Source organism: Cygnus olor, chromosome 1 (assembly GCF_009769625.2).
Source record: "Cygnus olor isolate bCygOlo1 chromosome 1, bCygOlo1.pri.v2, whole genome shotgun sequence".
Lineage (NCBI taxonomy): Eukaryota > Metazoa > Chordata > Aves > Anseriformes > Anatidae > Cygnus > Cygnus olor.
This window is the reverse complement of record NC_049169.1, coordinates 40,988,132-41,012,528: the sequence shown is the minus strand read 5'-3', so window position 1 is coordinate 41,012,528 and position 24,397 is coordinate 40,988,132. Positions and strand designations below refer to the sequence as shown.

Here is a 24,397-nt window from a genome sequence, read left to right as displayed (position 1 = left end):
TTGAAAATCACAAAGCAAGAATTAACTTGTTCCAGAGTTAGTTCTAGTCATAACCCACCATATACTTCTCCACCTGTGAACATGAGCTATTTTTCCTTAGTTTCATGGCTTAAACGATCTAAAACAAAACCACCAGCAATGAGCTTTAAGTTACCATGTTAACATGGTACCTCTCCTAAGTCATCATATTCAAAGTTGACTCCAACTTTGCAGAGCTACTGCTGCTAATCCACAAGAAATGGAAATAAACAGACCTAAAATATCCCCAATTACATTTCCACTTTTAAACAGCTTATGGCTTTTCCTAGTTTATACAAAACTCCATTCACTCATCTCTAGTGAGAGTAGGTATCAGAGAAAGTAAACTGGTACAGAGCCCATCCTTGGATTTTGTAGAGACAGAAGAAATATAAAGACTTGCCGTGCAGTTCCAGGTGAAGTACTTACTAAATGTTAGTAAGTAACATTACTCTACTGCATCAGCAAAGGCAAGAATGGCCCATTTTTTACTAGTGCGTTGAAAATATATTTTCAAATATACCAGTGGCTTGCTTCTACTTTCAAAAACAGTGGAAACTTTACATGAATCAACTTGAATTTTGCTATAATTGAATACAAGATGCCAAGAGATTGCAAACATCTTGTGGATGTTACAATGTGAAGGGTTAAGAAAGTAGTACTTTTAACTCTAGCTAGATGTCTTTGGACATGTAAAACAGCCAATGGAAAGTGTCCTTCATATCAATGTGTATTAAAACTAAACACTATCATTTTTACTCCAGCACAAGCTTCTGCAAAATAAACAGAGTATTTTTGGTGTAAATCATGCCTAGACCCGCTTTGTGCGAGAACTTATGAGGAATATAGTGGGAGAAAAACACAAATACTGATAAACTCCTTGCACCAATAACATTGACTGAACTGCTCTTTTCCATACAGTCTTCATTTGATTTTAAGAGGTTATCAGATTTGTAGCTCAGTGTATAAGCAAGTTAATTTTGTAAGTGCTCAAACTACAAACTAAGAAGATAAAGCACATGAACAGTCCAATGCGGCACGAAACAAAGAACAAAATATTCTTCTGGAAAAATGTGTGGAGCTTGCAAGCTCTTATCATTTTGACCTGCTGAGAAACATAAAAGCAAATGCATCATTTTACTAACACTTCTATTTCTCTGTAATCATGTGCCAATAAAGTCAACATCTTGAAGCGGAATTCTACAGTCAAACAGCATATAGAGAGTGAAGAGGAATTACACATTTTCATTCCATTTTTCATCATCAACATTAAAGTTTAAGGAGCTATGTTCCCCATTTCAATACGTGTTGCAGCAATAAACAACGCTAGTTGATTTCACAAGAGAAACTTTTAATAATGTAGTACATGAAATACAGCATGAACAGTGACTGAAAAAGATTAAATGACTGACTAGGTACTCATATGATGCGACTGACTGCTTCCTGTGTGGATTATCACAAACATGATAACAGACAACTCCATGCTATGGTGAAATTCACCCTCTATCTGTCAAGAAGCCTGCAATTTAAGTGGTCTTACATTAAATGACAAATATTTTGGAAGGCACAATCAGACAGATTTGTTTGTCTTTTTAAAAGTGTCAGGTTTGTTTTATTTTTTTTAAAGAAACAGAAAAATGCACAACTCTGTTATTATAATTAGCTCTTAGAACAGTCCTGAGAACAACAGGATTTCATTTTATTAACAGTAAGCACCCCAGCTGCCATCTGATATCATCGCACTGAGAAAACTTATATCCTTCTGGGGAGGTTTTGAAGTGACTTGTGGGGGGGGGGGGGAGGAGGGGGGAACACAACAAAAACAAAACAACTGTGCTGCCAATCCTAGCTGAATACACATGTGAATTTGGGGGGAAAAAAAAAATGCCAAAACTGAGGAGAACGAATATAATTTTTATTCTGTTTTTCTGTATTGTCATTGAAGTTACTGAACTGCTTGGGGAGGGGAGTTCTAGGAGACACATTAGCGTTCTTTTTTTTATTATTATTATTTTAAACAAAGCTTTTTGTGGCATCCAACTTACATTAGCACCAAACTGAAAGGTAAACTGAACCAGTTATTTTAATCTAAGTAAACAATGATATTTGAAGACAAGTGGCAGAGGATAAGATCACTCATTTTTTATTAAAAAGAGGCAAAAACGTAATAGATGTAAAAGATGTTAAAAGGTTATAATTGTAAAAGAGGTTTTATTTCTACAAAAGTAACTACATTGTTCATTTTAGCAGGAACTATGCATCAGTGATGCACCTTTTCACCATTGCTGTTTATCACGTGAAAGTTCACCTTCAACAGTAATGAGGAGATCATTTTTTAAGGCTTTTTTTTTTTTCATAACATTGAATTAATATATTAGCAGCTTTATTTTACTGTAAGTCTTACAATTCTTGGCTTCCCTCCCTTATAGACTGCTGTTTTACATAACACGGCCTTCGAATTTTAGTACATACTTGAAATAAAGGTGAGGTATCCCTCTACTGGGGGAGAAGGATATCCCAAGGAATACCACTAGCATAACTTGATCGTATACCCATGCTGAGTCACCTTTCCCTGAGCTATTTAGCATTTGGGCTGCGATAGGAAACAGCAGTCCTCTTAGAGAGGAGAGGACTTCTCACCAACTGCATCACACCAAGACTGTGGAGGAATGTAACAGATAACTCACAGCCCTGTTAATTGTCAGAGGAGACCAGAAAAGGATTAAAGCACGTCAGTTGAAAGCATAGATCAACCTAAACCTGAGGGATAAGAGACAAACGTGTTTCAGGGCGTCAAGAATACAATGAGCATACAAAAATGGAAGCAGGTAATTTGCAAAATCATCACTTCTGGTGTCATAGTTCCATGCCCTTAAGAAGCAGATAGTTCCATGTTATACCAGTGCTTTCATTTCTAGGAACCCCCTGATAAGAGGATTATAGGTTGTAGTATTACTATTAAACCCTATAGAGCAACAACTGCAGGGTCAGTCAACATCTACATCAGGAACTTAAATCCCTAAGAACTCAAAAGGTGAAGGAAAGTACATACTTCCTAAACCTACATGTGGCCTGTGCCAAATACAAATGTGCTTCCAGTTGAAGGAGATGACTTTCAGGAAAAACTGAAAGTTTGTTTTTTTTAAAAAGGCAAATAGCTTGGCAATATACATAATAGAGTAGGAATTCAAACTAACAATAGTTTTTAAAAATGAAATTGTATCATCTCAGCTTACTGAAAAACAAAGGTCAAAGTGATGGTGGTGGTTTCTGAGCAGTGAACAACGGAAAGCTGAAAAGCAGTTCTAGGACGATTCTTCTGAACGTCTTGTGAGTTAGTATGTATTACAGGACTAAACAGATTTGTCTTCTATACAATTAATCTGCATTGAAAAAGCAATTATTAATTAAATTTTCTTCACAGTTTACTCCTACAATTCTTCTTTCAGCAATAAAGTCAGTTTCATATCAGCACTGAAACTGCAGAATTAGAGACGACGGAGGAAGTTACATACTGATGCATACTTTCTAATCTATAAATGATGCCAAGAAATCAAGGAAATCCTCACATTTGCTTATCGATATGCTGCCCACTTACCTCTTAACCATCACTTACAGAAAATAAACACCACTACAAGCTGGAAGAAAACTGTACTTTCTCTTCCAACAATCTGCCCAGCAACCACCTATATTTACAACTTATCACAATGCTTCTGACGTGTTTCTCACATTGCTCATAAAACCATCTTAAACTGTATAGCTCACTTCTAAAATCTTGCATTATTGTATCTACAAATACAGTTAGCCTTCAACTTTCTGCATATTAAAAAAATACATTTTGCTATTTTTCAACTAATCCAGAAAGACACTCAAGAATAAACTTACTGTGTGGCTTTGACAATGTCCCAAGTGCTGTAATCATCAATGTGGCTTTTTCGTCCAAGAGATTCACTATATCCATGGTTGTAATGACTTTGAGGCTTTATTTCCTAAAAGAGACAAACTTGTTATTAGAGCACCAAAATGAGCATTACTGAAGTTTCTCAGAAAAAATACAAATCTATAAGTAAAAATAAAATAAGGACCCAGTTCAAAACACTATAAAGCTACTTAAATCTGAGGGTGACCAGCTGACCGGCCATATTGGTACTTTTTGCAAAGTAGGCCACTGTATTCCTGAGAATAGACTTAAAACACCTTACAGAACATGCTACCCACAGCAGCAAAGTTCTGGCAAATCCTTTCCCGAGGAAGTTTTAAGAATGCTAACAAAGGGAAACAGAATTTATTTTAAATAAATGCAATACATACAGTAACATAGCTAAAAAAAGCTATCGGCCACAATTTGAGAAAGTCTCACCGCTACTACAAATTTGATACTTCAAATCACACGGTCAAATATCTTCTGTAAAATAAATACTTGGGAATGGTTAATACTGGTGGCTAGAACCTACTAATACTTTATTGATCCTTCAACTCGAGTCCCAGCTTCAGAGGTGATCTATACGTTTAATCAATGAGTCTCTTTTTGACACAAAATTTAAAAAACAGAATTTAATACTTTGCCAGAGCTCCTCAGCACAAAAGTAAACGGCATCAGCATGACACATTCTTCATCAGATACAGCTCCTAGTTACTTAATTACTTTGATGAACAGCATCGCTTCAACCCTTAATGTTCCCCTTGGTGGAATTTACATTAAAACACTGCACTGACAGATCACTCGGGTGGCAACGTACCATGTTTCTTTAAAAGCTGCACGCATGTAGAAACTCAGATAAATCAACTCAGCAAGTTGAAATGGAATGTATTTTATGTGGTTTCTCTACAATTTTCCATTTGTCACAAACACTATATAGCTGATTGCCTGTGTATCAGCACTGAATGTTTCTATGTTACATACAACACAATCAGAAAGCAAAAAAGCCAAATGGAGGAGATTTTAATGCATTCAGTACATTTTATAGCACTAAATTTTACTACGTTAATACTGACTACAGAAATTTTGCACGTAAAAAACCTTTCAAGAGATTCAAGTTTTTTGGATTTTTTGTTTTGCTTGTTTTTAAACAAGAACTTTACAACACAGCAATACTGCAAGCAAAATCTTCAGAAACAAATGCAAAAGGATAAATTCGGTCAAAAACAAAGACTGAATGTTAAGATCCATTAGCACTGCCAGATTCTTGACATAAAAAAGTAGTTCCTCCAAATCAAGCTAGGATGTGGGCCCAGAATAAAAACAGAACATGGCATACATAGAAGTCTGCCATGAACCTTGGACAAACCTGTCTTTTTTTCTGATTATAACATATTTAGGTAAACAGTGCAAATTTTATTTTGCACTTTATGGGATAAAATAGTACTTTGTATCCTCTAACACTTGATTCTCCATCATCTCAAAGTATAAGCGCAAGCTTTTATAAAAGCAATAGCTCTATCTGGGACCTAATTGCTATGTCTTGTTCTCTACTTCAAACAGCAGGAGCTTATGGTTTTGCATCACTGGTGGCAGGCGCAGACGCTGAAGATGACCCAAACAGGACGTCCCTGCACATCCTCACTTATAGCGGGGATTTAAGTGACATCTCGGGAATGGTCCGTAGGAACAAAGCAGGAATCCGCTTGTGAAAGAGCGCAGAAAGTGCTCCCTTTCTTCTCACTCATCCCCAGCTTCACCCATCTCTGGATAACATCCAGTCAATCCTCATGACATACAGCCTCACCCAACCATCACAGCTAAGACGATCAGGAAACAGAGCACTGAACCCCAAGATTTAGCTACTCATACACACCTAACTCTACAACAAGCCTGTCTCCATCCACAACCATATCGTGCTGCACTTAAGCACACAGACACGGTTGTAGCATCTCCGTATGGAAAGGCAGGTGTTAAAAGACAGCAGTCTTACTCAACGACATTATAATATGTCAAGAGACTGTAGATAACTCGTTGAATGCTCACTTCTTATTTCAAGACGTTTCTTTATTCCACAAACTACAAATTCCTACAAAGCCATTCAGAAAAAAGAATAGAAAGAGAAGGAGGTAACGCTTCTGAACCATCCTCGGCCTTTTGGGAACCTTCCCAGTCCAGTCAGAAGGAAAGCAATTCAACACCTTTATTTCTTCAGCACCATTTTCAGAACAGATGACCTATACGTACAACTTTCAAACATTTCATTTTTATTCTGACTTTTCTTAAAAGGAATGATTTTTTTTGCCAGTTTCGCTCAGTACCTGAATGATCCGAGCACATCTTTTCACGACCACAATGTTTTCTGTGGTGCTCCATCTTTTCACTGTTTTTCTAAGCCTGAAAACCTAACTGGATTAACCAATTAAGCATTGCCAGCCTGGCAGGAAGGCTTCTCTGTTGCCTTCTCTACAGGAGGAAACCTAAAACTGTAACAGGGCATCTGCTGTCATCCGAATCCCACGGTGCAACCTATTCTCTTACTATCCAGAAACACAGCTTCATTTCGGATTTGAAGGCGGCAACAGCTTAACCAAACCTCCTCCACCTCAGCTACTAGTTACTATCTGGAGTAAAGATGCTGAAAAAAGTGCCAGATGACATGACAATGAAAAAGCAAAATATAATAGCTTAATAAATTAATTCTTTTTGTGCCATGCCGTTTTCCCTCACATTAGGGGAAAAACCACAGAATTTATACAGACTTCACCTGTTATTATACTACACGATCACACCAGGATTTTTCAAATTGTCATGCTCAGGCCCTGAGGAGCTAAGGGGAAAAATCCACCAGGCAGAGGCCAGAACAAAGGCAATCTGCTGTCCTGGAGTACCCCGATGAGGAGACATTCGCGTAGGGTGTTTCTTGGCCTGCCGCAGCTGCTGAAGAGGGGGAGGGAGGGGGGATCCGTCTTGTTATCTCGCAGCTATTAAAAGCAAACAAACTTATTTTCAGGCAGATGTTAATTTACTAGGGAACACTATTCCTCTTAAGCTGCATTTTCCCGAGCACTTTAAGCACACAAACCAGGCTCCTGTTCCCTTGGGCCCACGCTAGCAAGCCGAGAGAGCTGCCCGCTTAGAAGCGATGCATATTTATGTCGGCCTGAAGTGACCATGAAACCACAGCCCTATGATACTAATGCTTTCACAAAAGGGTTTATGGGAATACAGCAGAAGCTTGAAAATTAATTATTAACCATATAAATTAAAAAAAAAAAAAAAAAAGAGAGGTGATATTCATCAGCCCCTCCAGCTTACCTACTACTTGTACTAAGCACTTACGAGTAACGACAGCATTCCTAAGTTTTTACACGTGCACCTTTTGATCTCCTTTTGTACTGCTGGGATCACTGCAAGACCCACCCCAAGTGAATGCACACCAGACAGGTGTTCAGGAGGTTATCTGGAAGTCTACCCAACGCAGCCCGTAAGCACTTCCCTTGAACCTTCAGCTTCTCACGTTGCAGTCGCTGTCAGCCTTGCTCATTTCAGAGGGCAATCTGGTTTGTAGGAGTCTCTGCTAAAGAATCCTACTCATTGGATCGAACGCTGACCTCTCAGGAGACTAAAAGCTGTTGTATTTAACACGCTTCCCCTCCTCAGATCTCATGGCTTGCCGTGCACTGCTATCTAGCCAACACAACTCCATTGTTAGCTACCTCTGGTTTTACAACGGCTATCTGCAAATGGACGGGCTTCAAATAACTTCAGATTAATTTATTATTATATTTCAAATAACTTCAGAATCAGATATCAAATAACTTCAGCCACACCAGTAAAACTTTGTGACTGAAATATATTTAGTCCTATTAATATCATCACTTCAAACCGAAGTTGAATAACTCCCTAGTTATTCAATGCACAGCACTGAAACCCAATAGCACCTTCTTACGGTCCATAAGGAAGTTCAAACTATGTCCTTTTTTGTGTTCTGTAATTGAAAACTGTAATTTGTAATACAGAATCACAGACCGGTTGCAGACATTTTTAAATAAAAGATTTCTGATACGTCTATTTCTTGAATGAGAAGAGAGACAACCTGCAGTTACTACCTAGCCAGCAGTCAAATTCTGCCACATATCTCTGTACTTGTTTAGAAAGAAAAAAAATCAAAAATTTTACAATGTATTTATTTCATTTGACTACACTGCCTTATTGCAAACCATCTGAAAGCAGACAAGATCTTCAAGCACGATTACAGTAACTCCTCTTTGTCAAGGATTGCAACCGTATATAGAACAGAATTTGCAACAACACTCCGTGCTGGGACAGCCCAACACTCAAAAGGAAAAAGGTCAGCATAAATATGCAAGGTTTCAACTCAGTCACATAAATAAAATCCGTATAGACACCAAAACTCCTCATAAGGCCCTACGTGCTTGGACATATTCACCTGTTAAAAGCCACGTAAGAGACACTGTTTAGAATACAAGAAAACTTTTGTGTCTCTTTATAAAGCAGTAAGAATTTGATGCCACTGAGCACCTTAGCTTTATAATATGCACGGTAACTACAAATCCTTCAAATACAGCCTGGACATTAGTCACATTTTCATTCAAGAGATACAATAAGACGACCTAACACAAACACTTACATTAATCCTTCAAAATAAACAGGCCCGACAAAAAGACAATCTTCGTTGCAAGTCTACCGCTTTGTAATCTACATGGATTATTTCACTTTCAGTCCATTTCTAGGTCTAATGTCACGGAAAAATAGCCCCATACATACAAGTTTTTTTCTGATGAGGCCTCTCGAGTCTGAGTAATACTAATATAACACAGGGAAAAACAGGATTGAAAAGGATGAAGACATCTTGAGCAATCACTACATTATTTAATTTGTAAAATATTTAAGTAACCTCTTTTTTTACACAGCAAATGTCCTGCTTGTCCCTGGGAGGGCCGATTACAGGGCTGTACGGGGCTGAGTTTGTCCAATGTTAGCTGGTCTGTATCAGCAGCTAAGATAAAAAAAACCCTAAGTCATGACATGCAAACAGCCTTTATCTTTGGGGCTTAACAGAAGATTAAAACACACAAAAACACAGATTACTTCCTTCTACTTGTCAGATGGAAGAAAAAGCTCTGTTCAAAAATCCTGTTCTGATCTAAAATATTTACCCACTGTTATTAACGGAGTAGGACAAAGCATTAAAAAGTGAAAAATAATAATCTGTTTACGCCATGCATTTCATAGACCCTTGCGTCACTTTCACTGTCGTTTTCAAGTTCTCACTTGAAATAGCAGAGAATGAAGCTCCTCTAAACTCATGTCCCCTCACAAATTTTAGGAAAAGAGTTAAAGTCCTTGCAATTATTATGTTTTTCCTTTTATTTTTTATTTCTGGATAGGTAACAGACTAGTAGTAGAGAAACAGCATATCAGACTGAGCCTACAACACATACCACGTTCACAAATAGCTTCAAGGATATTCCTAAAATGTTAAAATATTGTCCCCGTTATGATGAAAAGGATTTATTTCAGTAAAATTTAATTTTATAACGATGACTGACTGTTAAAACCACTAACAGCTAATTCAGGGATGAAAACCTAACTGAAATCACGTATTTTGATATTCTGATCACTATTGTCAATCGCGTTTCCATCTCCCCACTCTTCCCTGCCCGGCTGCCAGGAAAGCTAAATAGAAGGCAGCAGAGATGAAGCTCGATTTCACCGATTTGAAATAAGCAGGTTGCAAACACTAAACCTCTACTTACTTCATCCTGCTTCAAGGAGCCGTTTCCAAGGGTGACTTGAGCCAAATGAAGAGTAGACCGTTGCTAAAAGGGAAAGGTCATCTCCCTGCCCACCCTCCCCCATTGCTCTCGGCTACGCGCTTCCCCTGCAGGGCTCAGCCAGCTCCATACTGAGAGCTGCGGCCGCAGTCAGCCAGCTCGGGTCTTGGAGCAAAGAGACGAGGTTTTTCCGCTTCTTGCCTGATTCTTTTACTAGGGCTGCAAGTTGAATCTGTTTCTGCCACAAAAAGACAAGCTCCGCAGCCACTGCTAGAGGGAAAACAAGGTAGCAAGAAGGTGTTAGCAGCCGCTGGTTGGTCATTTGACCAAGCAGTCACGGAGTTACACGCTCAAGTTCTTAAATAGTGAAGGACTCCAGGCTGGTAGGATGAAGAAAATGATGCTGCTTCTAGGAACGGGTAGAGCTGGTTGGCTGGGAAGGTTGCACGAGAAAGAGATTTTTATTTATTTATAATTAAACTTGGTCCCCTCATTACTACTTATTCTAGATGAGCTTTCACGTCGGTGACTATCGTCTGACAGTGCCCTAATCACTCACATGCATCTGTGGCTAGTTTGTCATTGCTCATTAGGCACAAATTGTGCAGACTGCTTGCACAGATGCACAAGTAATGAAGGGTAGGGAAAAAATTACGTAGAGAAGGCTGAAAAATGTATTTTGGAAAGAAAAAAACACGGTGCAAGAGAAAAGGGAACCTCCTCTGGAAAACAGGACCAATAAATTGGGGAAACAGAAAATAAAGTGAAATATGAAAAATAAGCCTAAAAGAGAGGGAAAAAGAAAGAAATGCGGGGGATGAAGGGGAAGAGAATATGACTGCCAAGCACAAACAATACTGGCATTCCCAAGCAGTTCTCTTCACAACCAAATTCACAAGTCATGCTGATTTACCCTCAGTACCCAAATCTTAGTCTTTTCCAATCAAAGAAGCCAAACATAAAATAAGTTTAAAGATAATTCTGAAAACGGCATTCGTAGAAAAAATTAGGAAGTTTTGCATGAAAGAATAAGATGACCAAGATGAAATTATTCTATGATAGCAATTTCGTAACTCTCGACCATATATAGCAGAAGGATACGAATAGGTCAATATGCCTGCTTGGACATAAGGAAGGGAGGAAAATACTGCTGCTTACAGCTGCTACGTATGGCTCTGGTAGGCATTAACAGATGGCTAGAACTGCTTCTCCTTTAACGTTATGCAATATTGCTGCAAAGGAAGAGATACCATGATCGAAGTCAGACAGTCAAATCCCGAATGGTGACCAAGTTCATTAACAGACGCTTGAAAAGAAAACATTAACGAGGTCTAAAAAGAAAACGTAGAAATAAAAGCTTACCTTCAACAAAATATTGCACACTATTTCCTGCGTTTCTTAATGAAAACAGGAAAAAACAAAACATTTAGGCAGTCTGATATATATGTATCTTTACTGATGACTACACTATTTCAGTATCTGGCTGCAACACAAAGAATCTTGATAAAATCAGACGTGACTACAACTACGCATGCTATTTCAGGGTAGCTAAATAATGAAACAATCCTCACGCGTGTGCTATGTCAGAATCATGTCAGAATAGGTTTTTCTTCTTCAAAAACAGCAAGAAAAGTTCAGGCGATACCGGTAAGAGCTAACCTAACTGCTGGCTGTTATCAAATGGGAGCAGTCTGCTCTTTCCTATATTCACATGAGGAAGTCCTAGATAGAAAGAAATTCTGCAGGGCTGTGTAGGTTCTTCTGCTTCAGGAGACAACCACGAGCTGTTAGAGTGCCGATACGGGATGATGCATATATACCTTCAGTTTAGGTAACACATGCTGGAAAACGCGCATCTAAACCAGATGCCATTGCCCATGGAAAAGATGTGCACTGCCACCTCCGTTTGAATCCTATCAGGTCATATAATACATTAAAAAAAAGTTTGGTGTTTGGCTTGCAAATATTACTTGCAAATACCACTAGGCATATGTTACCTGGACATGCACAATTTATGCTGGGATTCTCCCTGCCCTCTAGTACAGCATTAAATTACACAAAACGAGTATGACTTGACAAAAAAAAAAAAATCTTCCATCCAATGCCAATTCTGTCACTGTTTTCCATCACTTTTCACATTTGACAGCATCTTGGTAAGTCCGTTTCATGGTTTCCCTCCTATCTGCATGGATCCTTCACATGCCCGTAGAAAGTAAGATAATTTATGAAAAACCCTGGAGAAGCTAATTACAGAATTAACACACAATGCAAAAAAAAAAAAAGGCACCTAAAACAACTTCCTGATTTTATTTTGAAAGCAGGTTACAACTGAAGATGAGAACGCTTTCTTTAAAAAGAAGCGAGATCAATTGAGCAAGGCTTCATCCCGAAGATGACAAAGCAGATCTTTTGCTGATGCAGAGTTCCACCTACGAGCGACAGCCAGCCATCACGCAAAGTGAATAACCCTGCACACTCCAGTGCAGACTTACATTTTTACGTAACGAGGAGTCAGAGACGCTCAACCAGAGCCTTTCACCCATCTGCTGCATGCAGATGCCAGAGATCTTGTGAATTAAGGTGATTTAACAGCTGGCAGCAACTCAGTCCTGTTTGTCCAAAGCAAGCGTCCATAAGCAACTGACCACTTCCTAGTCAGGTACTTACAGACGCTTCTAAACTGAGGAGTGTCATATTTTAGTCGTATTGACTAAATTGCACATGTATTATAACCAGCAGGTGTTAAGACAGATGCATTTACTTGCATTTGTAATGGCTAAAATATTTGAAAGCTTAAAATAAAAAGCTTAAAAGGTTTACAACATACCTAATCACACAGATTTCCAATCAAAATGCTTTGACTTCTCAGAAACAGTAAATACCAGTTTAAGATTTATAAATACAAAAGTATCATCAATCAGCAGCTATCTCCTATTTTAGGTACATAGGTAAACTACTACGGACAGAGACGTGGGAGTTAAAGTGCTTTCTTATATCATACACAGATTTAAAGAACTATGTTCTATGGTATTTTCTGCTTGTACCCTTACCTACCTCCTCAGTTCCTTTTCAGATGAGCATATTTCAAATGAAATTATTTTAACAATTTAAAATAACGGAAAATTGTCATCTTTGTCATTTAGCAGCAGAAAATTCTACAATGAAAGTATTCAGCATGAAACCGTACTTTCAAAAGTAAAATCCAGCAGCAGAAGCGCGCTGAAGAGAAGGCTGTTACATACAGAAAAAAAATCCCATTTATCTCCTAGGAGCACAAACAAAAAGCAAAACAGGCAAAACACACCTGCTGAGCACTACCAAATATTAAACGGACTACGTGCTCTATTCAAAACAAGCATTTCTAAACGATGGTAATAACAAAGTTTTTCAGTACAGATAATAACCAGAAATGCTGGTACCGAAGTTTTGCCAGGCGAGGCCACGCACTGCGTAAGCACGCTGAAATCCTCATCTCAGAAACATGAGTGCTTTGAAGCTGCTTTCTGGACCCCTGCTATATTTATGCACTTACAGGACTTAATTGAAGCTACCTGAAGATTCTCACAAGTACATGCCCATAGGAAAAAAAATCAGAAAACAAAAATAATTTTACAGTCCACGGAAACCTTTTCATACTACGTAGCAACCCTACAATTGCCTTCGAGATTGTAATAACTACAGATATTCACAAGTCAAAGCGCACTGACATTTTTCTAGTTAAAACTCTTCTCACTTTTTCTTTGAAACTTTTTTTTTCTTCAACAATTACTTTTTCTCCTCCTAGCAAGGGAAGTCCATAGAACTTGCGTGTTATTTAGCAACTTGTATCAACACGTACCTACATCTTTTTTTGTTTGTTTTCTTTTACAAGAGTTTTGCATTGTGCTCACATCCAAAATCTAAGTATTTTAACAGAAACAACTGTTTTCCAAGTGATTGAAACAGGTCTAGGTCTCAGAGTGTGAGAGCTTGCAGACCTCTCATTTAACATCAAAAAATCCCCGAGAGACCTCACATTACTAACCAGTCATCATAACTTCAAACCAATTACAAATTTTGCTATTTTTTTTTTCCACCAAATGCACATAAGCACGTATATAGCTGAATCTTGATACTCAACTACTTGGAGAAAAAATAAATAAAATAAAATTCCCAGAAAAGGACATTCAGAAAATTATTTTGCAACGATGAAGATCCTTCATGCAGTTTTAAACTCTGCTAACATCACATAGTTTAAAAAAAAAAAAAGAATGGAAATCCAGCAGAGCGATGGCTCCGCCTTGTTCAACAAGTATTTGCCACAGCACACACTTCAAATCTAAATTACGCTGTTTTGTGAGTTTGCAACTAACTCATCTCTGTGGAACAGTAGAAAAAAAATCAATCAGGGATTACAGAACTGGCAAGTGCGCACCACAGAACCAGCAGTCTGCCGAGCCATGAACCCTTTCTTTCCTCCTTAGCAAATACTATAGGGAAAAAAAAAAAAAAAAAAACCAATATTAGTGCAACTTGCAGCAATTCCTAGCGGAGAACTTCGATTTCCCATTCCCACCACCATCCTCCCGCAGCAAATGGACCTTCAAAGCAGCCGTCAAGCCATCGACCTGTCACTCCCACTTTGGCTAACAGGAGTCTGCCACAGCCAGAGGTGCACAAGAGGCGCTCCCAGCGCCCCACGACACGAGGCAGCTTCGCCCGTCTCTGCTCTGCGACTCCTGACCTCCCCAGCTGGTCATGGCACCCCTCCGTCTCCCTTCAGTACTGCAGCACGTTTGACCCTACAGTGAACAGGTCTAGTGAACTTAAAGAAAGTTTTTCCCGTTTTTTTTTTTAATGGGACTAACGCTCTATCAGTTTATTTCCCTGAACTCGCTCATTCAGTGATGAGCATCCGTGGCAGATCAGTACACCCGGAGGTGTTTAAAAGCAGGCTTCACGGCCACCTACGGCTGCCCTGCCACCAGAAGGGGGGGCACCCTGGTGGTCCCAGCCACCCCTTCCCCGCCGCCTCTCCTACCAGCTCTCAGGGCGGTGCCTTCAGCTCAGGTCACGGACCCGCAAAGCCAGACGTTTCCCAAGTCACCTCCTGGCCACACGCTGCAAGAGCCGGTGCAAGGTCAGGTAATGGGCTGCGTCTGGGTTCCTCGGTGCTTTCAAAGCACGCTGACGTCCCCCTTCCCCTTTATACCATGCTCCCCCCTTCCTGAGTCTTCCTCCAGACTTGCCTCGAGAGGCCTTCGAGCTCTGACCACGGCATTCCCACCACCCTCCGTTTTCGGTACCTCCTCCCTTGCAGGGAGGAGCAAGGGAACACTGCTGTGACCTCGGGGCATCCTAAAATCGTAGGAAGGAATCACAAAGCTGCACGAGACAAACCGCACCCTAACGTTACGTCACGCTTGGCTTGTCAGGCCCGAGGGCTCCACTCTGCCTCCTCTGACTTCAGAGGACGCTCCTGCTTCTTCCAACAGCCTCGCGTGCAACAGGCTCCAGCGTTCCTCCCGACTGCAGGGAAGCTCTGGAAGTCAAACCCGTACCTCACACTGCCTCTGAAAGGCAGCACAGGACAGTGGGAATGCTGAACTATAGATTACTGAGGCTGCACCCATCTACGCACGTCAGCATCAATGACAACATTACCCGGGTTTTAAAGCAACTAGCAAACTTTTTTAAACATTGTCCTCTTTATTCCCTTAAACTGAACTTCTGAAAAGCTACCGTTACCCCTTTCCGTAATTGTAATGCCCCATTGGTTTTCTGAGCACAAGGGTACACGCCGTGAAATAAATGCTGTTGAAGGAGCAAACTTCTGTTAAGTCTGAGAGAGATTAAGAGTGTGCTTAACATGTAAGGGTAAACAGTCAACGCAAGCTTAGGTCAAAGCTGATATTTACCAGAGATGCTTCAGAAAGTTAAAAATCGGTTACCGTTGCGTTTTTAGAAGAAAACATGTAGAAGAAAAAAAATAAGGTTCAACTATTTACAGTTTGTTTTACTCGATGCCCGAGAAGCCACAATGATGCTATTACGGAAAAGCCTGCAATGACGAAAAACTGCGCGGTTTACAAGGGGATTGAAAACAACTGCAAAAAAAAAAAAAGAAAAAAAAACACGTTTGTAGAAATTGCAAGAGAAGCACTGACAATGAATGCAAAAAGTTAGATAAATATGTAAAACTGAAAGGCAAGCAGAAGAAGAAGGCAGAGCCCCAGCCCTAGAAGGGCAAACAGGATACCAATACCCCAAAAATGCCAGACAGACAAAAGTTGTCGTACATAAGAGCAACTGAATTGCCAATAACAGAAACAAAACCGCAACATCTGTAACTGTTCAATAAATGCAAAACAAAAACAGCTGAGTAAAAAAATGGGAAATTGAAATCACATCCTGCTGCCACAATAAAAATGCTTTCTAATATCACAGATACTCTCAAACTCCTTTAAAGCACAGGCTGTTAAAGGCCAGCCGTATCACCCCAAAGATGTGGACACTGTTTTTCATCTGAGCCTGAAGAAATTCCAGTGGGCTGCACAAAAGGCAACACGGGTTACTATTCTAAATCGTTACTGCAAAAAGGCAAAAATTAGCGACACTAAATATCACAGGTTCACAGAAAAACAAACTCAGCACTTTCAGATCATAAGGGAGTAGTGGTGGTCAGAGTTAATGTCCTAAGCATATTATTCAGTATTGTCTGATATTTGGATTAAGAAATCAGAACATTAAGAAAGTTAACGTGCTGTATCTTGCATGTATTACAAACTAGACGAGCCTTATTCTTATGATTTGTCTGGTAACTTACACATACTGTCATTACCTATGCTGGCAAAAAGAAGTCTTCTCAATAGGTCCTATTTTAAAGCTGCAGTGGAGTGTCTGTATAACAACACTGCAAGAGCACTAAGCATCCCATAGAGCTTCCATTTTGACCCCATCCTACTTCATGTTGCTCTACGACCTCGGAACAAACAACACTTAGAGGCAAGTTTTCATGGCGAGCAAAAAAAGAACGACAATCTATTTCTGATACAATGGAGATTGTATCTCTTGGGAAGCTCGGGACCAGCCACGATGAGGTTTTTTAAATACCTACAAAGGTAAGGTCATGTATAAAATGAGGACCCAGCCAGGAAACTAGCCAGAAAGCACTGAAGAGACTTACAAACAGACAATCAGCTGGGCACACGCTTCCAAGGTGATGCAGTTTCCAACAAGACCACTACAAGGGTCTGCACAAAGGGAGACCACCGAGTAAGAAAGTGAAAGTTATCATGGAATGGGCTGGGTTAGAAGGACCCTTAAGTATCATCTAGCTCCAAACCCCCTACATTACCCACCAGACCAGGTTGCCCAAAGCCCCATCCAGCCTGGCCTTGAACACCTCCAGGGATGGGGCATCCACAGCTGCTCTGGGCAGCCTGTGCCAGGGCCTCACCACCCTCATGATGAGTAATTTTGTCCTTTATATATAATATACATCTACCTTTTTTAACTTTAAAGCCACTACCCCTTATCCTATCACCACACTCCCTGACAAACAGCCCCTCCCCAGCTTTCCTGGAGGCCTCTTCTAGGTACTGGAAGGCTGCTGTAAGGTCTCCCCAGAGCCTCCTTTTCTCCAGGCTGAACAACCCCAGCTCCCTCAGCCTGTCCCCATAAGGCGAAGTGCTCCAGCCCCCTGATCATTCTCGTGGCCTCCTCCAGACTCTCTCCAATACCTCCATGTCCTCTTTGTGCTGGGGGCCCCAGAGCTGAACGCAGGCTCCAGGTGGGGTCTCACGAGAGCAGAGCAGGGGGGGACAATCCCCTCCCTCGCCCTGCTGCCCACACTGCTTTTGGTGCAGCCCAGGGCACGGGTGGCTTTCTGGGCTGCAGGTGCACATTGCTGGCTCATGTCGAGCTTCACATCAACCAGCACCCCCAGGTCCTTCTCCTCAGTGCTGCTCTCAATCCATTCCCCACCCAGCCTGTATTTGTGCTAGGGACTGACCCAGCCCAGCTCCAGGACCTTGCACTTGGCCTTGTTGAACCTCATGAGGTTCGCACAGCCCCACCTCTCAGGCCTGCCCAGGTCCCTCTGGATGGCATCCCTTCTCTTCTGCGTGTCGACTGCACCACACAGCTTGGTGCCATCAGCAAACTTGCTGGGGGTGCACTCGATCCCACAGTCCATGTCACCAACAAAGATGTTACACAGCACTGGTCCCAACACCAACCCCTGAGGAACACCACTCGTTACTGATCTCCACCTGGACATTGAGCCACTGACTGCAAGTCTTTGAGGACAACCGCCCAGCCAATTCCTCACCCACCGAGTGGTCCATCCGTCAGATCCATGGCTCTCCAATATAAAGACAAGGATATCATGGTGGGACAGTGCCAAATGCTCTGTACAAGTCCAGGTAGGTGACATGAGTTGCCCTTCCCCTCTCCACCAAGGCTGTAACCCCATTGTAGAAGGCCACCAGATTTGTCAGGCATGATCTGCCCTTAGTGAAGCCACGCTGGCTGGCACCAATCACCTCCTTATTCTCCATGTGCCTTGGCAGAGTTTCCAGGAGGATCTGCTCCATGATCTTGCTGGGCACAGAGGTGAGATTGGTCTGTAGTTCCCCAGGTCTTCCTTTTGTCCCTTTTTTGAAAATGAGGCTTATGGTTTCTCCTCTTACAGTCAGTGGGAACTTCACCAAACTGCCACGACTTCTCGCATATGACGGACAGTGGCACAGCAACTACATCCGCCCGTTCCCTCAGGACCCACAGATGCATCTCAGCAGGTCCCATACACCTGTGCACCTTCAGGTTCCTTAGAGGTCTCCTCTCTTAGAGGCTCCTTAGAGGTTCTCCTGCAGTGCATGGTTCTTCATCCCCCCAGCTGCTTTATTAGCAGTCACACAGGGCCAGTTGCAGCAGTAAAGTGCTCTGTTCTCAAGTCTGCTGCTACATTGCTCTCAGAATAATGCCATGAAAACACTTAAAGAATATAAAAACCATGTCTTAACAAGATACTCAAAAGATTCAGCATGACTGCAGACCATAGCTCTAGTGTAGGGATCTGATAATCATCTGCATATTATAGATCTGTATATATTTATTTGGATAGATATCTCTCAAGAGCTAATGATCTGTAACAAATTAAATTCATTTTAGAGGTAGGTTTAAGTCTTTAACAGAATAATTAAGTTTCGGGGCAACTTGCCCAGGCATACAGTAGTATCTGTTACTGCAAGATTTTATTTTCTTTTTTTACTGTAGAAGTAGTATCCTGGCTATAAAAAGAATTATTTCATAAAAAAACTCCATGCCTGCATTAGAAGGCAGATTAAATTTAGACTTGCATTCCCCTCTGGCCTCGTGGCCTATGAAGCTAACCATGATACATGAAACAAGACTCGACTTTCAGTATTCAACATGTTAACTTCTCTGAGACATCACGGTTCCATCCTCCTTTTTCAAATACCACAATAAATAACAACCGAATGAGATGACAAACGTAAGCTTAGCTTCTGGAGAGACCCTGACTAAACTCCAGAGTCACTTCCACACCTTCACAGAACAAGCAAGAACAAGCTGCACGCCAGCACAGCTTCCATGATATCAGCAGAATCCCACAGGGGAACAGACTCAGACTGTAAAGTCAGGCCTTTCCCTGATATTTAAGATGGAAAAGATGAGAGCCAAAGCTAGGTACAGTAAGTTTACCTATCTTCTTCAAGACACCACCAAGAGACATCACGGAAATACCATGCTTCTAACTTCCTAGGTGGTTATGTACCATGGGGGACAGAAACAAAGATAAAAACAAAGGCTTCCAACTGGGAGAATTCCTGCCAGAAACCATAACTCAAAGATTTCTACCAATTTTGCAAGAAGATTTTTCTGACCGGAGTAAGCCAAAAAAAAAAAAAAAAAAAACAACTCAACTTCTACAGCCAAGAGTTTTCTAATTATCAGTAACTTCCACCTCTAACCCATCCAACACAGCCTGATAGCACTGGAGAGTGCACTCCACGGTCGTAACAAAGCAAAGCTCCCTCTCCAGGAAGAGTTCTCCTCGGGTCAGAAGCAGCACAGCCCTCAACAGCTGAAATACCTTCAGCAGTTCAGGCAACATCAACTCATACACAAGAATATTTTGCAAACAAGAAGGAAGGAAGGATAAAAACAAGGTCTGTTTCCTAAATATTCCCCTGCAATTCCTTTGTTTCGAAGGGAAACATCCAACCCTATCATCACCTACCGCAGAACCGTCAAGAAAGCGTCAAAAGAACTGTTTAGAAGACCCAAGGAACAGAATGAAGGTGGTAAGGACTGCTAGGATCATTTAGTCCAAGTACAAACAGGGTAAGCAGCACTCCCACGCCAGTGCTACGCCGTACAGTCGGAAGCAGAGCTTGCCGTTGCAGCCATCACTGGGCGACCTGAACACTGGGAGGAGGAAACAAGCCAGCAGAGACTGCCCAGACCGGTGTCATGCCCCATGCTGGGGTGCTCCACGCATGCATCCCGGCTCCTGCAGGGCACACACTGCAGGGCAGCCGATGCCATCTGCACCCTGGGGTGCACGCCCAGAGGACTCCCCCTCTTCGGCCATCCATGCGCACCCTGATCACGCTGAAGAACTCACGTGTATGAAAGCAGCGACGCCACTCGGAGAACCAGTCAGCACGACGTGGCCAAAGCTCCTTCATAGGCACAGATTTGAAACACCAGTTATCGGTGTGCCCAATTCAAAAGCTAGTACAATAATGTAATTAATAGAGTCTCCAGAAGGGCACCCAAACGCAGCTGAAAGCATCAGGGGTTGGATAATGCACCAGTTCCCTTCTTCCTTTGTTAGTCGCCCTCACTGTTTACCACTTGTGCCTTTCAGTTCGGTCCCATCTGGCTTCACTTTCCAGCCACTGGATCTTGTCAAGTATATACTAAATAAAGCGCTGCATCCCAGTAACAGTGCTGCCAAAAGCCACTTCTCACTATTTCTAACAATGTGAACATTTTTTTCCAAGCCTTTCAGCATAAGGCATTATTAAAGTCGTTTTTTAAACTCTTCCCCACTTTCCAGTGTTCAACAATCACTTTTAAAGACTCAAAACTTCAAGGCAGCACTTCACTGTTAGTATTACCTCATGCTCAGCCAAAAATCACCTCCTTGCTCCTGATCAGTAAACCACCTTTAAACAAAAAAAATCAAGGAATATATTGCACATTTTTAGTCACAGAATTATGCTGAGCTTCTGCTGAACTGCTTGTTCATATTTATATCCTACCAGTCAATACATTTCTGGATAGAGTCCCGTGCCTACCTTCCTTATCTTCAACGCATTACTTCGAACATGGCTGCATAAAGGTGGACTTTGCTTTACTAGTGCAACTTAATGTGAGCGCTAGATGGTTTTGTACAGTTGTTCTGTCCTCATTGCTTAATATCTATCCATCTTGCTCATCTGCAAGTCTTATTAACGGCGATTTTGTAATTACTTCCAAATCATTCACAAAAGCGTCTCAAGTCTAGTTGATTCACTCCTGCAAGACTTTCAGGAACAATTCCCCCCAGCAACTACTTCGGAGACCTACCAGTTGGCCAGCTAACTCGGTCCCTTTATCATATGCTATAAGAGCATATAGTGCTCATACGATGCAAAGTGGCTATTGGTTACTGTACTTCACGACTAAGATGATATTTGTATGCTCTGCAGCGGGATCTACGCAGTAGTTCACCCAACTGAACTTTGATAGGAAAGAATACCCTTGGAAATAAGTTTCCATTAAATAAATTAAGCTGGCTTTCAAGTGGGAGGAAGACCCACAAACTCAGTCAATGAGATACCACCAAAAAAACCAAACAAACAAAGAAAACACACACCATAAAAAGCAGTCGCATCATCAACTTCCTAAAGCGTTCACATTTTCAGAACAGTTTTTACCTCTTCTTACCAAAAATTACTTGGGTCACTTGTTTATGCTGAGCCTTTCATAAATAAACAAATACATAAATCTTTCAGCGCTTGAGTACTGAAGTAACATTTCACAATTTCTAAGACCATCTCTCCTACAACATTCACATTGACAGCATTCAAAAATACCTCATGGTAAAAACACAAAGCCATAGAGCCTACATAAAAGCCAAACACCTCCCTCCCCAAAAAAGCCCCTTAAACTTTGAAAGTAGCTCAAATTAGTCAAACAAAAAGACAGTAAGAAACAAAACTAATTTTAAAAAGCACAGGAAGATATCTGAAAAAGATGCATGACACCGAGATAACACTAGCATGAAACATGGGAAACTGGGAAAGATTATGACAGTCCTATAAAAAGCACCACTTTTCTGTGTACAAACGTAAGAACCGATTATATGCTCCAACGTCACCACTTACATAAGGACATGGTGCTATTTTCTTAAAAGGTGGAAGTCACCGAGCACGAAGGCCGCTGACCTTCAGAAGAACCACTGACCACAGAGGCACTGCACTGCTCGGTGAGCAGGGCTGTGACAGCACAGCCCCCTACGGTACCGAATCCCCGCGCTTTTACAGACACTCCAGAAACTCTCTTTTCACAGCCACCAACATTTAAAACATCCTTCTCTTTGAAAGGAATAAAGGAATTTTAAGGACTAAGGGAACAGCCACTAAGATCCACGCAAACACTACCCTGATATACAGCCAGATAGCATCCGACTGACTGTACTGACTGGTCAGATACTCAACACTTCCATGTAAATCCAACTACAAAACCTCAAGAGTAGCGGTATTTACTGCAAACTGACACATTTGGGTTGGTGTTGTGGTACATTGTTATATTAATTTCCTTCACCCTTCATAAACATATTCCTTTGGTGCACAAAATTGAGTAAGTAACAAAGTCTACCAGGTCACCCGGCTAGCGAAACTCATCAGTTTAACCTGAGACACATTTGCCCACTATGCAGCAATTACTCAAAAGTTAACCTAACAAATACTAATAAACAGTGCATAAAATGCTATGGCTGTCTAACAGCTCGCACATGCTTTTTATTCCATTTTACAGTTTTCTTCTATCCTTCTAAGCCTTCCACAAGTTCAGGATATTTCCTTTTAGGTAGAGACATCAGTTTGGATCGCTACTGCGAACTTCTGTCACTTCTGAAGAACATCAGACACTGGAAATGAGAGTACCTCGCCAGTAACTCTGAAGAAACATGTAGCGTCTGTCTGTGCGCACCACTTAAAAATAATAAAATAATCAGGACGTATCTGAGGTGCATGCTTTGCTATTTAACCTTCAAAATACGTTATTCTATTTTAAAGTCGTAAGAAAGCACGGTTTGGAGCGGGTAGGTTACACGGTCGCATACAGAGGCCTGCAGAACCTCCTCAGTCATCAGGAAAGCGAAAAGTGTCCTTAAGATGTTGTTTAAGGAAAACGAGTGCCATCTGCTTAGCAGAAACCGGAGCCTGGCATACGCGCTCCTCTTTCCCGTAGGCTGAAGAACCAGTCCCCAGGCGGGAGGTGCGCGCCCCACACAAAACACCCTCGCAGCAACCACCGCAGCCCCACACGGGAGGAGCGAAGGCATAAGACGAGCCCCCCCCCGCCGTGCCTGCCCCCACTCCTCCCCTCCAGGCCACCGACGGGCTGGGCAGGCCGGACACACGGCCGGACGGACGGACAGCCGCCCCCACGCCCCCAGCGCCGGCCGGGGCCAGCAGGAGGCAGCCTCCTTCCCCCCCCCACCCCGGGCTGGGGGGTGAGCCGGCGGCACCGCCCGGGGGCACCTCCCGCCCCGCTCGCTGCCAGCCCCGCCTCGCCTCGCTGCCCTGCCCGGCCGGAGCCCCAGTGCCGTGCCGTGCCGTGCCGTGCCGTGCCGTGCCCTGCCCCGCCGCCCCGTGCGGCCTCGCCCCGCCGCCGCGCGCGGCCCGACCTCGGGGTGCAGGATGGGCACGCAGCCCGCCTCCTTCTCGTACTCCTCCAGCGGCGCCGCCATCTTGGAGCGAGCCCGCCGCCCGCTGCATGCCGGGTGCTGCGCGCGCGCCGCCGGCCGGCCCCGCCCGCCCCCGCCGCCGGCTGAGGGCAGCGGAGGGAGGAGAGCGGGGGGGGGAGTGGATGAGGGCCGCGGGGAGGCCCGCGGGCGGTAACGGGCAGCGAGGGGCGCTAACGGGCTCTAACGGGCACCGACCGGCTCTAACGGGCACCGACGGGCTCTAACGGGCAACAGCCTGCTCTAACGGGCGCTAACGGGCAGAGGGCGGTAGCCGTGCCTCGGTGCCCTTTGGGAGCGCGCTGCTGCTTGGGGATGCCGCTCTCGGCTTGTGGTTTCTGAGAAATTTCTGCTGGATTAATTCATTATTATTTGGAATGAAAGCAAAACGAGGACTCCTCTGTCTGTGTTACGTTGATTTATTTCCCACGTAGCGCTCGTCCGGTTCTCTGGAAGTTATCTTCGTGCCTCCTAGTACCTAAGAGAGCCCAGGAAGAGATCAGCAGAGGTTTCTAACGTCTCTGCTATCAGCTCTTAAAATAAATAAATAAATAAATAAATAAATTGTAAACCATCACCATGCTCAGAAAGTCAACAAAGGATCCTTTCCAGGCGCTGGTGCCTAACCGAACCAAACATTTCTTACGTCTTGCCACACGTGCTATCCAAACAGCCAACTCGTGTGCTGAGGATTTA

The 24,397-nt window shown here is 42.4% G+C and overlaps 1 protein-coding gene across 1 annotated transcript in view; it reads right to left on the bottom strand.

Annotated features, from left to right (window-relative positions):
- The window catches only part of ZDHHC17 (zinc finger DHHC-type palmitoyltransferase 17), a 74,088-nt gene extending 50,324 nt beyond the window's left edge, over positions 1-23,764 (bottom strand). Inside the window, exons 1-2 of the mRNA XM_040553833.1 lie at positions 23,645-23,764; positions 3,904-4,007 (exon numbers count right to left, since the gene is read on the bottom strand). Of these exons, the coding sequence (XP_040409767.1) occupies positions 3,904-4,007; positions 23,645-23,707 (167 nt within the window). The 5' untranslated portion in view covers positions 23,708-23,764. The remainder of the gene's footprint in view (positions 1-3,903; positions 4,008-23,644) is intronic.
- Between the last annotated feature and the right edge of the window lie 633 nt (positions 23,765-24,397).